At 66.7% G+C, this 15625-nt stretch overlaps 1 protein-coding gene across 1 annotated transcript; it reads left to right on the top strand.

Moving 5' to 3' along the window:
* The first annotated feature begins 5752 nt into the window (after nucleotides 1-5752).
* STAT6 (signal transducer and activator of transcription 6) lies at nucleotides 5753-14410 on the top strand. The gene is made up of 21 exons (XM_059832795.1): nucleotides 5753-5886; nucleotides 7023-7161; nucleotides 9079-9162; nucleotides 9249-9366; nucleotides 9516-9577; nucleotides 9772-9920; nucleotides 10082-10213; nucleotides 10326-10514; nucleotides 10594-10681; nucleotides 10843-10965; nucleotides 11143-11235; nucleotides 11418-11624; nucleotides 11701-11795; nucleotides 11913-12049; nucleotides 12169-12315; nucleotides 12539-12608; nucleotides 12929-13054; nucleotides 13188-13292; nucleotides 13399-13479; nucleotides 13753-13899; nucleotides 13970-14410. The coding sequence occupies exons 1-21, from the start codon at nucleotides 5771-5773 to the stop codon at nucleotides 14163-14165; spliced, it is 2604 nt and encodes an 867-aa protein (XP_059688778.1). The 5' UTR covers nucleotides 5753-5770; the 3' UTR covers nucleotides 14166-14410.
* Nucleotides 14411-15625: the final 1215 nt, after the last annotated feature.

Raw genomic sequence — 15625 nt, 5'->3', positions numbered from 1 at the left:
CGGCCCCGGGCGCGTCCGGTGCTCGTAACGGCCACGAGCGCGGCGCGTTCGCAGGCGCTGCGGCGTGAGGAGCCATGGGGGAACGCGGGGTCCCGACCCCGGGGCTGCGCACCCGTGGGCTCCGGCGGCGGCCCTGCCCCGGGACCGGCCCCCGCATCCGCCACACCGGTGGCACCGGCGGTGCGGCAGCGCCCCCTGGCGGCTCCGGCGTGGCGCTGCGCGGTGCGGGCCCCCCCCCTCCGCTCCGGCGAGGGGTGTCGGAGCAGCCTCAGGCGCACCCCGGGGCGGGCAACGGGCCCGTCCAGCTCCCGCGTGGGTACCCCCCGCGCAACGAGCCTCCCATGCAGCCAGCATCTCCATGCAACCTGCCCCCCGCCGTGCAGCGAGCACCCCCTAACGCGACATGCGCCCCCCGCCCGGGGCCCCGCTCACGTCCTCGGGCCGGGCCGGCACCGGCGGGCGCAGGCGGGAGGGGGCGCGTCCCGGGACAGGGGCTCGAGCCGTGGGGGACGGCTGCAGAGCAGGACCACCGGCCCCGCTGTGCTACGTGGGGTCCGGGGGGCCTGGCACGCGCTCCTCCCGCGACATGGCCACGACATGGCCACGGGGCTGGCGTGGGCACGGCGGGGGCTGGCCCGGCCCGCGGGCGCTCCTGCAGCGGTCCTTAGGGACGGGCGGTAGGCTGGGAAGCGCGCGTGGCAGGGGGGCTCAGCCGTGAGGCAGCGTGGGGGTCCCCGGTATAGGGCAGGAGCAGGGCCGCGGGGCGGGCGGGGAGCGTGCACGGGTGGAGGCCGATACGGGGCAGGTGCGGGGTGGGGAGCGGGTGGGCGGTGGTACGGGGCCGTGAGTGGGTGGCGGCCGGTAAGGGGCGCGTGTGGCGCCCTGGGTGGGTGTCAGACGGGGGGCTGGGGAGCCCCGGGGGTGCCGCAGCCAGCGGTGGGCCGGAGTGCTGCGGGGCCGCGGCCGGTCCGCTGCCGGCACCCCCCCCCGCGCGCACCCGCCGCCCGCGCGTCTCCTCCCCCTTCCTGGCGCTCGGCGCTTTCCGCCGGAGCGGGAGCCGGCCCGGCCGCGCCCGCTGCCGCCGCCATGGAGTGAGGGGCCGCGCGGCCCGGCCCGGTCCGGCCGGGCGGCTCCCGGCAGGTAACGGCGCCGTGGGTGGGGCGGGGGCGTGGGGCCGGTACCGGGGGCGGGCGGCGGGGCCGGGGCGGCTTCCGGAGCGGGGGCCCGGGCCCGCTGCTGGCCCCGCAGCGGGCCCCTTCCGCCGCCTGGCACCTCCCGCCCCGGCCCGGGGCTTCGGCCGGCGCGCCGGGCTGGGCCCCGCGGCCGGGGGAGCCGGCGCCTCTCGCCGGAGGGTGGCGGCCGGGCCCGGGGGCGCGGAGCGGCCGCTGGCGCGGGGGGTCCGCGGGGGCCCGGCCGCGACAGCCCCCGGGGCGCGCTCACGGCCCCGCTGCCGCCCGCCCGCCCGCGGGGAAGGGGCTCGGGAGCCGGTCACGGGCCGGGCCGGGGGACCGCGGGGGCAGCCCCGGGAGGGGGCAGCTGCGGCCGGGGGGGCTGCGGGGGCCGGGGCTGCGGCCGGGCCGGTGCCGGGGGGCAGCGGGACTCCCCCGTGCCGCGGCCGGTGCCGGGGGGCAGCGGGACTCCCCCGCGCCGCGGCCCCGCCGGGCCCGGCAGCGGGATGGCGCGGCGCGTTGCCCGCCGGGCAGGGGGGCTGCTCGGGGCGGGGGCTGCCCGGCGGGCTCCTCCCTGCAGCTGCCGGGACTCCGGCCGCGTCCAGGCAGCGTGGCGAGTCCCCCGCAGATGGGCTGCGGCCTCTGGAGGGGAGCGCGGCAGCCGCCCGGCCCCGGGGCTGGCCGGGACGCGCCCTCGCTTGTGGGGGGGGACGGCGAGGGGGCTCTGGAGCCTGCAGAGCCTCCGGCGTGAGCGGCTGGAGCCGGGGCTGCTGCCCGCGCCGCTGGCGGGCGTCGGGGCTCCCGTTGGCCGCGCAGGTGGAGGCGCAGCCTGGCCCGGGGGGCTGCCAGGCCCGAAGTCCAAAGCACCCGGCTGCCAAGTGGATGCGGCTGCTGGCACCCTGCTGTCTTGGGGTGCAGGGTGCGCAGGGCAAAGCGAAAGTGCTCGGTGGGGGAGAGTGCCAGACCCCCCCGGTCCCTGCAGATGTAACCCTGTAGCAGCTAGTTCCTGGGGTGGGTGCTGGATCCAGCCCGGACTCCCCGTGCCGTGAGTCACGCTGGGGCTGGGTCAGCTGGGGAAGGCCCTGCTCCTCTTCCTCTGAATCAGAAGAGCTTTCACTGCCGGAGAGCAGCTGGCTGTGGCCAGCCCCGGTGGGTTGCTCGTCCCGTGCCCTCACCTTGGCTAGGGAGCGGTGACAGCAGTGGCTTCCCCGGCACCCCGGGAAAAACGAGGCATGTTGAGGGGCAGCGAGGTCTCGCAGGCTGCGTCCCCATGGGGGCAAAGCTAAAGCAGAGCCCAGGTGTTCTGAGAGTCAAGCACTGGAAAACCTCTGAGCATCTGTCTCTGAGAAAACCCTGGGAAAATCTCTGCTCAGCACCCAGGAGGATGAGAAGGGTGTGCAGGGTAGGCGGACGTGTGTGCCCACAAGCTGCCAGCCCCAGCTCCTTCTCCCACCAGCCTCTGGCACTGGGCTGGGAGATCGCCAAGGGTAGAGGAGAGCCAGCCAGGAGTGGGGTCCCGTGTGGTCCCGGTCCCACGGGCACAGGGGGAGAGGTGGCCCCAAGGGGGGGGGGGGGCTGCAGTCTGCTGCCAGGAAGTGCTGGTGGTTAATGAGTAACAGCCGTGAGATGTACAGCAGCTCTCGCTTCTGGGATGTGGACTTGGTTTCCCATTGCCCGATGAGTAAGCAGAGAGCCCTTGCTGGGAGTGCAGGGGTCACCGAGCCCCTCCTGCACCCAGGCTCCTCCTGCCCGACCTCCCAGCCTGGGGCACCCCCAGCCCCACCGAGGAGGCGAAGCAGCCCCTCGGGTGGAGGAGGAAGTGAAAGTGGCTGCGCCGAGGGGGCTTGGGAATGGGGTGCGGGACACACCCCGGGCACCTGCTCCCCCTCCCCGGGTGCCATATCCTGCCCCGCCATCAAGCCGGAGCCGCCTCGCAGCCACAGGGTTTTCCCAGACAGCAGCTCCCGGCCTGAGCGTGAGGCAGCCCTGCCCTGCAGGGTCCCTGCTGCTGCTCAGGGCTTCAACCCCGGCTTCCCCGGCCGTGTCTCGCCTCCCTGCTGCCGTCCCCTGCACCGGGCAGGCCTGGCCCCTTGCTCGGTGGGGGGAGCACAGCACTTGCTGCCATGGGAGACTCCACTCTGGGGTGCCTCCTTGGGAGTATGAGCCCCGCAGCGGCTGGGCCAGTGGGAGACTTGGGGTGCACCTGCAGTGGATGCATCCGTGGTTGGCGTAGGTGCGTTGTGCTGGGTGGTGCGGAGCCGGGAGCTGCGGGGCTGGAAGCTGCCATGGTGGCTGTTTTTGCCAGGCAGCCCTGGGGAGAGGGTCCCCGCAGGACTGGCAGCCCCATCACCCAGCCTGGGTCTCTGTCCCCACCTGCTGCCCAGCATCCTTCTCCCTAGCGCTGCAGGGGTGCTGATGGAGCAAACCCTGCATGGCCTGATCCCGCAATGGTGCGGGAAGCTGGGACTGGGCACGCAGGCTTCTCTCAAGGAAGCCTCCATGCAGCGTGGCCCCAGCTGGGGTACTCTTATGAGAGCTGGGTCTTGGCAGGGAAAAGCTGTTCTGCAGAAGGAGCAGAGGAGGAAAACATGGAAATTAGGATGGGAAGGGAACAGGGCATGGCTGGGATGAAGGTGCTGCTGTGATGATGCCAGGAGGGGACGGCCCTGTCCCCGCCTCTGAGCTCCTCCGAGCCGTTGTCCCCTGGGCTGGCCGGGAGCTGGGAGCCAGGGAGGAGGAGCGCAGCACCTCCTGCAGACTCTTAGCAAATTCAGGCATGCCCAGCTTACGTTTCAGGTTGCCACTTACCAGCCAGCAGCTGCCTCCCAGGACCAAGCAGAAATACAGGTTTTAATGGGGGGAGGAGGATGGGGGTTACATCTTGAGGATCCCAAAATGAGAGGCTGTTTTTCACTCCTGTCTTGGTTCCCTGCATGCCAGCAGCTACGATCTCGCAGGGGCCGGGGGGAGAGCTCCCGGCTGTCGCTGGGTGCGTTTCCCACTGTGCATTGACCCCCCCAGAGTAAACTCAGCCCTTGGGCTTTGCGCTGCAGTAAATCATTGGGATCTGTTTGCTCTGGCCAGCCGAGCAGAGTCAAAAGCAAACGCGCTCCTGGAAGTGCCGGGCTTGGCATGCCCTGGGGTCGGGCCTCCATCCGCTGCAGTTCCTCCCCAGGGTGGCATGTGGGCCTCTGCTGGGGCTGGCCCGGAGGGCTGGTCCCGCCACTTCGCCTAGCTCCTGTGGGAAGTGGAGCACCCCAGGGACTGTGCTGCCGCTGCCAGCCCTGGGGTGTGCTGGAGCCATGCTGGCGGCCAGCCGGGTGCAGGCCACGCCGCAGTTGTTTTGCACTCTCTGCGATGTTGCCCTAGTGACGCTGGCTTCCTTCCCCTCGCATGGTTTCTCAAAGTCTCCGTCAGCTCCACCTCCGCCCTGCGCCTTGGCTCTTGCAGCGCGGCCAAGACCCGCGAGGAACGCGCTGCCCGCGAGTTCACGTGACGTGACTCCCTGCTCGGCTGTTTGCTTTCGGGGACGGGAAGACAGCCTTGAGCGGACGGGCTGGCCGAGGTCCCGGAGGCGCCCTGGCCCCACGTCTGGGCGGCGAGCTGCTGGTGCCTTGTGCCCCGCCGCAGGATCCGGCCTCTGTCCCGGCTAGGTCTGGGGCAACTGGCAGCGAGGTGTGTCTGGGCTGGGGGGTGCAGTGACCCCCCTCGCCTGCCGGCCCCGAGGGCCAGCCAGAGGGGAGCAGGCTCCTGGCAGGGGCTGGAGTGCGCAAGTGTGGCGGGCAGCGGGGAGGAAGGGAATGAGCTGTCGGGAAGGGGCATGGTGTGGGCAGGACAGAGCAGGCAGGCTGCAGGCACTGCTGGGGGGCCGGGGCTGGGCAGGGAAAGGGACTGTCGGGCTTGCAACGCCTGGCTCGGGGGGTGGCAGGGAACCCACGGTCTGGGCTGGGCCTTGACCCCCCAGCCCAGGCCTTCCCTGTGGAGTTTCCCATCTAGTGCCTCATTCCAGTCCTCCTGCTTTCCACGAGCTCTAGAGCCCACCATTTCTGGGGGGTGGCTGGGGCATACCTGAGGAAGGCGCCTTCCTTGAGGGGTGGCTGGGGAGGTTTTCGGGAGCAGCCAGACTGCCTCACTGACACCACCCCAGTAGAGCAGTCTCACCAAGCTCTGGGGTTTCACGCTCTTCCTGCTCCCGGCAGCTCTCCCATCTCTTCTGCACCAAGACCGGCAGCACTTGCCAGTCCCTCCACATGTTCTTGTGCGTCACCAATGGCAGGAGGCGCAGGGATTCCCCGGAGATGCGGGAAACTGAGGCACGAGTGGGCGGGCGGGCTGCCTGCCTGCCCAGGATTGCCCAAGAGGCTGATCCTGGATTGGGCTTCCTGCTCTTCCTCCTCCTCCTGAGCAGCAGGTTCAGACGGCGGAGGGACAGGTGGCAGCTCTCGCCCACCCTTCTGGAGAAGCCATCAGCGCTCATCCCCCCGCCAGAGCTGGGCAGAGGGCTGGGGGCTCTGGGCACTGCAGCTGCCCACGGTGCCCAGACTGCCCTGCTCCCTGCTCATGTCCCCTCTTCTACTTCTCCACAGGTGACTGTTCCCAAGATGTCCCTCTGGAGCATCATCTCCCACATGCCACCGGAGGAGTTCAGCGGCCTCTTTGCAGAGTTCCCCCGCAGCCTGCGCTGCCTCCTGGCCGACTGGCTGGAGAACCAGCCCTGGTGAGTCCCCTGGTGCCCACGGGCTCCGTCCTGCCCCAGCGCAGCTCCCCACGCACCCATGGCCAGAGTGGGCAGTGCCCGGGGCCGGCTGCCCCGGGGGGCTGAGCTGAGCTGGGGGGGTCCAGCCCCGGCAGCACCTGACCGTCAGGTCTGAACATGTGAGCAGAGGCGGGTGCTGGTGACAGTCCCGTCCACGGCCCCAGCTGAGGTGGGTGAGGAGGCCAGGGTCTGCACGGGTCAGGGGCAAAAGGAGACGGGGCTGGAGGTAGGACCACAGCGTTGGTCCGAGGGGCCTATTCAGGAGACCGGGCTGCAGGCAGGGCCAGGGGCAGAGGCAAACACATTTGCAGCATTGCCTAGGAAGGCCTGAGGGCCCCGAACTGGATGGGGATGGAGCTCCTGGACCCGTGAGCAGAGGGTGCAGCTGTCCACGTGAAGCTGGTCAGGGTCTATTAATGCCCATGGGGTCTGCACTGCTGCGACTCTGTGTTTGCAGTGGCAGCAACCATGGGCGCAGCCTGGCCAGAGTCGTCTTTTTGTGCCTACAAAATAGTAACAGCAGCAGTGATTGATTATCCAGGTTACGGCCTCACCCAGGCTTACCAAGGAGCTTCTCCTTTGCACAGTGCAATGACTAGGATGCAGGCAGGCAGGAAAGTCCCCCTGGCACTTTCTCGTGCCTCGCGGGGCTGCGGCCGTGCTGGGTGCCGTGGCTCTCTGGCCAGAGGAGCAGTGCACAAGGCCACGTTGCGGCGGTAGGCGAGGGGGCTGGTCCCTGGCACGTGGCTCTGGGACCCACAGCACACTGCTCGGGCTGAGGCAGAGCGGTGGGGGTCACGCTTCAGGGATTAGGCATGGTGGAGGTGTGCAGGCAGGTGTGCAGCACGTGTGTACATGTAGGAGAGTTTTCGGGAGGTCACGTCCTCTCTGGGGAACTGCCTCATCCTGCTCAGAGCACAGTTTGCCCTTGTTCACGCAGCAGATTTCCTCTAGAAATCCAGCCAGCGCTGGGTAACGCACCAGGACACCAGGAAGGCGGGTATCCCCTTCCTCCCCGAAGTGAGCATGGGGTTTGGGGTTGTACAGGTGAGGGTGGAGGATTCGTTCCTGTCCACCCAACCCTTTCCTCTCTCCAGGGAGTTCATCAATGGCTCGGACGCCTTCTGCACCAGCATGGCCGGCGGGATGCTCTCAGCCATGCTGGAGAAGCTCCGCAGCGCTGCCAGCAGCGATGGGCAGCAGTGCCAGATTCTCCAGCAAGTCAGCGGCATTGAGGTGCGCAGGGGCCGGGCGCAGGGACCCTTGGGGCTGTGTTGTGCTGGGATCGTGGCTGGCTGTCAAGGAAGATTTGATTATTTTATGCTTCGAATTTGCTGGTTCAAGCACCGCTCGAAGGGGCCAATGCCATGAGCTGATCCCCCCTCGACACCTGTTTCAAGGCCAGCACCGTCTGTGAGCAATGAGCTCGTGCGGACTCAGCGACTGGGGTTTTCGGGGCACTTCAGGTTGATGGAGGGGTTTTTTTTGCTTCCTGGGGCTGACCCCCAGCTTGCCTCAGCGCTTGAGCTGTCGCAGCCGCGATCGCGGTTCCCCTCGGCTCCCTGACCCCTCCCACCCACCAGGCTTTCCAGCTTCCCCTTGCTGCTGCAGTTCTGCAGCCCCTTCAATGCCTGGTGGCCCCCGAGGAGCTGCCCCCCATGGCCACGTCCTCTTGGGCCCCGTGCTGGACCCTGGACCCCTGGGGAGCCTCCTGAGTGCGTTGGCCCCCCATGGCTCTGCTCACTCCCGGCTGCCAGCACCCCGGCAGCCGCCTCGCCAGATGTTCCCCATTTTCTGCTTGAGTGTTTGATTTCTTCTTCCTCCGTGCTGTGTGTTGTGCTGCATTTCCTCCTGCTATGTGTGCATGTGCGTGCTGCGTTTCTTTTTCTAGGCTGTTTCTCTTTATCGAGGTCTGTCTGAATTGCTCTCTGTCTCTCTTCCACCTTCTGTGATTGCAGATTTAACCCCTGTACTCTCTCTCCTGCCAGCGAAGCTCTTAGCGTAAGGGCTGAGTGGTGCTCGCTCCCAGAGCCCCGTTCTGGTTGAAAGCCCTGCTTTTTTGGTAACAGACATTTTTAATATACAACATTTGGGAAGGGGTCAGCTTTAGTCATAACTTCTGGGCAACAGGGTAACTTTCCAAAACAGGACTATTGCTTGCTTTTTGAAATTGTTGTAGGAAAACGTGCAGATGTTTCAGCTTAGGTTTTTTTATTTAAAATGCTCAAGAAGAGCTACCCTCCCATGCTCCTTCCTCCCACCGTTCCTCATCCCGTAACAGCCAACCCTTATTTCTCCCGAGGTCCATGTCATTTCTGAGCCTGGCCGGGAGGCAGGGGCTGTTCTCTGGGGAGGGCAGCGGAAGCGCTGGCTGTGGGTGCTGCCATGAGGGCAGTGGGAGTTGGGTGCTCTCCCATGAGATGGGTAAACGCAGGGCCAGGGAAGCGGCTGGGGAGAGTGGGGTGGGAAACTGGCTGGTGGGAGACCAAACCTGGGCCTTTTGTGCCCCGAACCCCAGGGCTGGCAGGGTTTGCCCCGGTGCTGGCCCGGTGCTGCCAGTGCTGTGTCAGGATGTGGGACAGATGCAGGGAGTCCAGGGGGGTCGGTCGCGGAGCTGCCTCCTGGCCAGCACGGGAAGCTGCCGAACACGCAGTCAGTTCGCTGTTGCACTCTGCTGCTGTTTTGGGAAGTAGCTAATTTGGGAAATGCACAGAGGCTGGAGGAGCTGGCATGGGGCACAGGGAGCCGGAGCCAGCAGGGAAATTCCTCTCTCTGTTTTCGGTGGAAAGTGTTGATCCACCCGGGCCGGGGCAGCTGGTAGAAGCTTCACCAGGTGTCAGGCTGGCAGGTCTCGAGGAGGTGCTTGCAGAAATAGAGAATTTGCTTTGTTTTAATTTTTTTTTTTAATTTGAAGTTGATTTTTATTTCTTTTAATGCACAGTTTATAGTGGTTTTAAAGCTGGAAATTAGCTCTGTCAGAACAGCGGCAAGTTGTGGTCTATCCTGTGTTTCGGGTCATGAAACCCCAGAGTCTGACTTAGCACCATTTGTTGTGGGAAGGGGGCCTGAAACGCATGAATGGGGTGGGAGAGGGCTCAGGCTGGGGTGCATGTGTCCTGCCCCACTAATGCCCTGGGCTTGGCTCCCCTGCAGAACGCTTACCGGCGGGACCCGCTGCGGCTGGTGGCCGTCCTGAAAGCGATCCTGGAGGGTGAGAAGGCTGCCGTGCTCAAGAGGGTGCGTGGTCCCTGCCCCCCTCCCGGGGCGCCCCGAGGCGCAGGGCCGGCTCCGGACCCCGCTCACCCCGCTCTGCTCTGCCCCAGGACCGCCACCTACCCCTCAGCTTCCACCGGCGGCAGGAGGAGCTGAAGTTCAACCTGGGCCTGCAGCGGCTGCAGCACCGTGTTCGGGAGATCCAGGCACTGCGGGACAGCCCCGCAGGTGAGGGGCCGAGGCAGGACAGGTCCCTGCTCGGTGTGGGTCTGCTGTGGGGTGCAGTGAAGGTGGCGTGCCCCCCCGGGGCGCTGAGCAGTGCAATGCAGACGCTGGCTCCCTGCACTAACGGGACCACCCCCATCCTTCCTCTGCAGCCTCTCCGCAGCTGAACGTGCGGGACCCGCAGCTGAAGACGGAAGCGAAACACCCGGAGAGCGTGAGTTGGGGGTCTGGGGCACCAGGCGGAAAGCCAGCAGCCCTGCCTGCTAGGGAAGGTGCAAACCAGCTCTGGGGCGGTGAGGCAGTGTGGGGCCATGGGTCTCGGTGCCCTGGGAGGGATGGTGTAGGGCTGCAGGTGTCTGCTGGGGGGACAGTGCAATGCAGAGCCCCATGGCTGGTGCTGCCCCCCAGGAGCTGCCCACCCTGATCCTGGAGGCTGTGAAAGAGCTGGAGGCAGCCAAACAGCAGGTACTGAAGAGGATCCAAATCTGGAAGAGGCAGCAGCAGCTGGCAGGGAATGGGGCCCTCTTTGAGGAGAACCTAGCTCCGCTGCAGAAGAGGTGAGGTGGCACGGGGCAGAGACGGGGGACCCAGAGCAACCTGCCTGCCCTCTCCACTCCCCTGGGAGCCGGGAGCCCACTGCCTCAAGGGCCTCTGGGAGAGTGGTGGTCCGGCTCTGCTTTGGCTGAGGGTGCCCCTTTCCCCGTGGTTCCCTCGGCAGGTGCGAGAGCCTGGTCGAGGTGTACTTCCAGCTGCACCAGCAGGTGATGGCGGCGAGCACGGAGCTGGGGGCTGAGCTGCTGCCCCGGCTCCTGGAGCGATTCAACGAGGTGTTATCCAGCCTGGTCAAGAGGTAACGGGCCGAGGGGCCGTGGTGGCAGAGGGGCGAGGTGGGTCTGCAGAGGTTGGTGGCAGAGCTGGTGGGGGTGTTGTGCTGGGCACCATTGTCTCCCCTTGTCCCCCAGCTCCTTCCTGGTGGAGAAGCAGCCCCCGCAGGTGCTGAAGACCCAGACCAAGTTCCAGGCGAGTGTCCGGTTCCTGCTGGGCCCCCAGCTGCTGAAGGCATCAGCCAAGCCCTACATGGTGCGGGCCGACATGGTGACGGAGAAGCAGGCGCGGGAGCTGGCACTCAGCGCCTACAGCAGCACCCTCAGGTGAGTGGCTGGCTGGCCAGCGTGGGAGCGAGGGGGCTGCCACGCCACTGCGCCCCCCCTGACCCCCTCCTCTGCCCAGCGAGAGCACAGGGGAGATCATGCATAATGTGGTGGCCCTGGAGACCAACCCCACCAGTGGGACCTGCTGTGCCAACTTCAAGAACGTGGTGAGTGCCACCAGTGAGGGGCCATACAGGGGCTGCGGGATGGGCTGGGGGCTCTGCTGGGGTGCTGGGAGGCCCTGGGGGATGGCTGTCTTGGGGGGGTGGGCTGGGACCCCCAAGGCCAGTGCTTGCCCAGGGGTGACGCTCAGCTCTCCCCTCCCTAGCTGCTGAAGAAGATCAAGCGCTGTGAGCGGAAGGGGTCCGAGTCAGTGACAGAGGAGAAGTGTGCCGTTCTATTCAGCACTACCGTGGCCCTGACCCCCAGCAACCTCTCTGTCCACCTCCAGGTACCAGCCCCTCTCCCATGGGATGGGGCTGGGCAGCGCTGAGCCTTCCCCCGCGGGATGCCCAGGCCCTGTTGCGGACAGCTCAGTGCAGAGCCCCTCAGACGGTCCCAGGGCGGGTGGCCCCACCTCACTTGGGGTGGCCTTGGGACTTGAGGGAGGGCTGCTCTCTGCCCCCAGGTCCTGTCTTTGCCCATCGTGGTCATCGTCCATGGGAACCAGGACAATAACGCCAAAGCAACCGTGCTGTGGGATAACGCCTTCTCCGAGATTGTGAGTGCCACAAGCTGGAGGGAAGGGCTGCAGGGCGAGGACAGGAGCTGCTGGGACGCCGGGGTTGGGATGGGAACAGCCAGCAGACTGGAGCAGGAACCCCAGCACACGGGTGGGATGCAGTGGGCCGGGACAGGGCAGCGAGCGAGCCGCTGTGCTGATGCTGTTCGGCCCTGCTGCAGGATCGGGTGCCCTTTGTGGTGGCCGAGCGGGTGCCCTGGGAGAAGATGTGCGATACGCTGAACCTGAAGTTCATGGCGGAGGTACAGACTACCAAGGGGCTTCTCAAGGAGCACTACTTCTTCCTGGCCCAGAAGGTCTTTAACGACCACAGCGCCAGCCTCGAGGACTTCCAGAGCCGCAGCGTCTCCTGGGCCCAGTTCAACAAGGTTACTGGGAGGGCTGGCCAGGGTGGGCAGGGGCCTGCGTGGCCCTGGAGAGCCTCACACCCTCTCTCTGCCCCAGGAGATCCTACCTGGTCGGGGATTCACCTTCTGGCAGTGGTTTGATGGAGTCCTTGACCTCACCAAGAGATGCCTCAAAAGTTACTGGTCAGACAGGTGGGTGCCCAGGGGCCAAGCAGGTTTTCACAGCTGCTCTGGACCCTGAGCTGGGGAGCCCTGGTCCCACCCCTCCGCCCCGGCGCTGTCCGGCTCTCCATCTGTCCATCCGTCTAGGCTCATCATTGGCTTCATCAGCAAGCAGTATGTCTGCAAGCTCCTGAGCACGGAGCCTGACGGGACCTTCCTGCTCCGCTTCAGTGACTCGGAGATTGGGGGTGTCACTATCGCTCACGTCATCCGGGGCAAGGACGGTGAGATGGGGGGACAGTGGCTGCTCTCAGTGCTGTGAAGGGGGTGTGACATCGTGGCCTGGGGATGTCAGGTGTTACAGGGACCAGGTGATGGAGCCCCATGCTGTGTCTCCCCGCAGGCTCCAGCCAGGTGGAGAACATCCAGCCCTTCTCTGCCAAGGACCTGTCCATCCGGTCCCTTGGTGACCGCATCCGCGACCTGGGGCAGCTCCGCAACCTCTACCCCAACACCCCCAAGGACCAGGCGTTCGGGAGTCACTACAACAGTGAGTGGGTGGGAGCAGAGACGGGCCCTGGGCTTCACATCTGCCTCCCCAGCAATCCTGCAGCGAGAAGCAGGGGGCTTTTGGAGGGAAGAGGGGTTTGGGTCCCGCCCAGGTCCTGCTGGCCCCAGAGTTTGCAGGGGTGGCCAGTGCCGGCAAAGAGGGTTGGCACGGCATGGCCCTGTGCTGGGGTGGTGGTTCATGGATGCTTCTCCTCTCCGAGCAGAAGAGCAGACTGGCAAGGACGGCCGGGGCTATGTCTCCACTGCCATCAAGATGACAGTAGAAAGTGAAAGGTGGGTGTGCGTGCGAGGCTGTGGCCGTGCTGGACGCATGCACACAGGCGCTGCACTGGGCCAGGGCTTGCACAGACCTCACCGGGCCAGCTGGTGCATTGCTGCTGGGTGGGGGGATTTCTGACTGGGCAAAATGGGGATGTGCTTGTGACCGAGGAATCCCCCGCGGGTATCCCGAGCTGCCGCTGCCATGGAGCATGTCTGCAAGCACACCGCTCTCTCCATGAGCAAGGGCTGACTTGCACATGCGTCTCTTTGGAGGCTGGACCTTGCAGTACGCGAGTCCTGCCTGTGCTGATGGGGATGATGCACTTTTGCAGGGACCAGCAGCCCCAGAGCGCTGCAGGGGGCCCCCCCGAGGCCTCCCAGGGTCAGATGTTCAGCCTGCCCATGCTGCAGCCCGAGCTGCACCCGGAGAGCCTGCAGTCCGTGCTCAGCCCTATCTGGTGAGTGCCCAGCTTGGTGTCCGGCCATGCCCTGGGCAGAGGCAGACCTGCTCTGCTGGGCATGTGCTGGGGTGGAGGGGGCTGTGGTGGAGAACACCCTCGGATGCTAACCCCTCCGTGTCTGTGCTTACAGCCCCCCTGCTCCCTTCTGCCCCCAGCCCGTCCCGACGGGCTACCCTGCAGGAGAGAGCAACATCAACATGATGGTCTCGGACAACCTCGGGTCCTCCTTCCCCAGGTTTGAGTGGTGCTGGTGCAGGGCAGGGTGGGCCCCCCACCACCCCCAGGCATGACCAGGTGGTGTTTTCACCGTCGCTGAGTGTTCCCGTTCCTCCTCCCTGCAGCACGTCACCGATGCTCTCACCATCCCTGGTCATGGACCCCGCGCTGCCCCGCTGCCAAGACCTTGCCTTCAGGAACCCCTTGTAAGATGCGACACGCAGCTGGAGAGGGGCACCCTGCCCTGCCCCCCCCTTCTCCCCACTGCCCCGCGGCCCCAGGGTGGGCAGACCTGGAGGGACCTTCCCCAGCTGACCAGTGCTCCCAGTGCTCTGCACTACTGGTGCTCCCTACAAGGAGACCCACCCCAGCACCCCCAAACCAAGCGCTTCCCCCTTATGTCTTGGGGCTAGCAAGCACCCTGCGGGCAGGGAGGTACCCCATGGCCTAAGTCAGCCCCCCCATTCTTTGTCCCCCAGGCCCTTCATGCCCAACCAGTACATGGCAGGGGAGGCCTCGCAGCTGGTGTCCGGGGGCCCCTCGCCAGAGCCACAGGACGAGGAGATGCCCGAACTGGCCCCATTCACGTCGATGGTGGACCCGCCGCTGCAGAGCTCCCCGAGGTGGTAAGTGTGGGGGGTCAGCAGGGGGGCTGGGGGGGGCTGCCCCAAGTCACCCCGCTGCCTCTCTCCCCAGGATGCCGCCCAGCATGGAGCTGCCGCCCGGCTCGGACTTCGACCAGTTCCTGCAGGACATGTCCCTGGAGGGTCCCGCGCTGTGCCCCCCCTTCACGCCGCCCCTGCAGCGCAGCGGGTACCCCAGCCCCAACGCCTCTTGCTGGGGGCTGGGGGAGTCTCGGTGGGATGACAGCATCCGGCCAGGGCACACGTGAGGAGGCTGCTGGGGGGGACGTCGGACTGTGAACCCCCACAGCCTTGTCTGGGTTCCTGGACTTGATATGACTCGTGCTGGGGTGGAAACTCTGGCAGGGGAGGGGGGGATTTTCCAGGGGGGGTAGCACTTTGGGTAACACCCTGCCCCCCCCTTGTGTATACGCTGCACTTTGGAGTACAGAGCCACTGCCTGCCCACGCTGCTGCTGGGGTCCGCAGTCCCAGGAGGCGGTGGGTGAGGGGGGGCAGGCGCCGGGGCCCCGACCTGCGTGGGGGGGCCCGCAGCCGAGCGCAGTGCCCCCAGCCCACGCTGCCGGGCTCGGCCCCGCGGGGGCCGGGATGAGTCAGCTGCGGGGGCGGGAGGCGGCAGCGGGAAACACGCCGGGGCTGTCGTGCCAGCCCGGTGCGTGACGGGGCCTCCCCCGGGCTGGGGGCCGCTGGGAGCCCCGGCAGTGGTCTGGGGGCCGCGGACCCCTCGCGCACCCGCAGTCGGCGCTTGCTTTGGGGTTTGAGAGCTGCCCCCCCCCCCCCCCCCCCCAGCCTGGAGCAGGGCTGCGGCAGGGAGAGGGAGCCTGGGGGCTGGAAGATAAGCCATAAAATAAAGTTTTATTCCAAAATAACAAAATAAATAATCTACTGTACACGTTACAAAGGAAGAGTCGCTAATGCTCTAAAAAGACACCACACAGTCCTAAGGGGGTGGGGGACCCCGGGGCTGGGCATGGCTCGTGGAAACGGGGGGCAGGAGGGACCCCGAGGAGGCGGGGGGGGGCAGCACTGCCCCAGTGCCCATCTAACGCCGCCTGCTTCGTGCTGGGAGGGGGTGTACAGACGTGACACCCCCCGGCATGTGTGACACCCCCTGGCACAGGGACCATGCATGGCAGTGCACGCAGGTAATCGGGGGGGCAGTGTGCAGGCGGGGTGGTGCGGGTGTGCGTGAAGCTGCGGGGTGCGTGCGGGGGGTATTTACAGCAGAAATGCTGCACATGGACAGCACGGTGCTGGGGGGGGGGGTTTGCAATGCGTGTGCACGATGCGCTCGCACGTGCGTGCTGTGGGGAGGGGGGGGCTGGCGGCTGGAGCGTGGGCGCTGTGGGGGCGTGCGCGGGGCTGTGTGCACCCGTACCGTGTGCCCGGCGTGGGTGGCGGCGCTGACGTGGGAGCACGCGGTGCTGCACGCGGCTCATGTGCCGGTGGTGAAGCGCCTGTCCCCGCACGGCGACGGGGCTGGGGGACACGGCTCACCTGCCCGAAGCGGCCCGGGGGGGTGGTCAGCATGAGGGGTGAGCTGACGGGAGGGGAGGCCGGGCAGCCCGATGCGGGCAGGAGGGTCTGTACAGCGGGATCGAGTCCATCGAGGGCTTCCCAGCCCCGGGGGTGGCAGGGGCCCAGAGCTTGGCGGGGATGAGGGTATTGCTGCTGCGGGGAGGCACATCCCGCGCGGCTGAGGTAACCAG

The sequence above is a fragment of the Gavia stellata genome, chromosome 36 (assembly GCF_030936135.1).
Source record: "Gavia stellata isolate bGavSte3 chromosome 36, bGavSte3.hap2, whole genome shotgun sequence".
Classification (NCBI taxonomy): Eukaryota; Metazoa; Chordata; class Aves; order Gaviiformes; family Gaviidae; genus Gavia; species Gavia stellata.
Note: the sequence above shows the minus strand (reverse complement) of the source record. Positions and strands in the feature narration are given on the sequence as shown.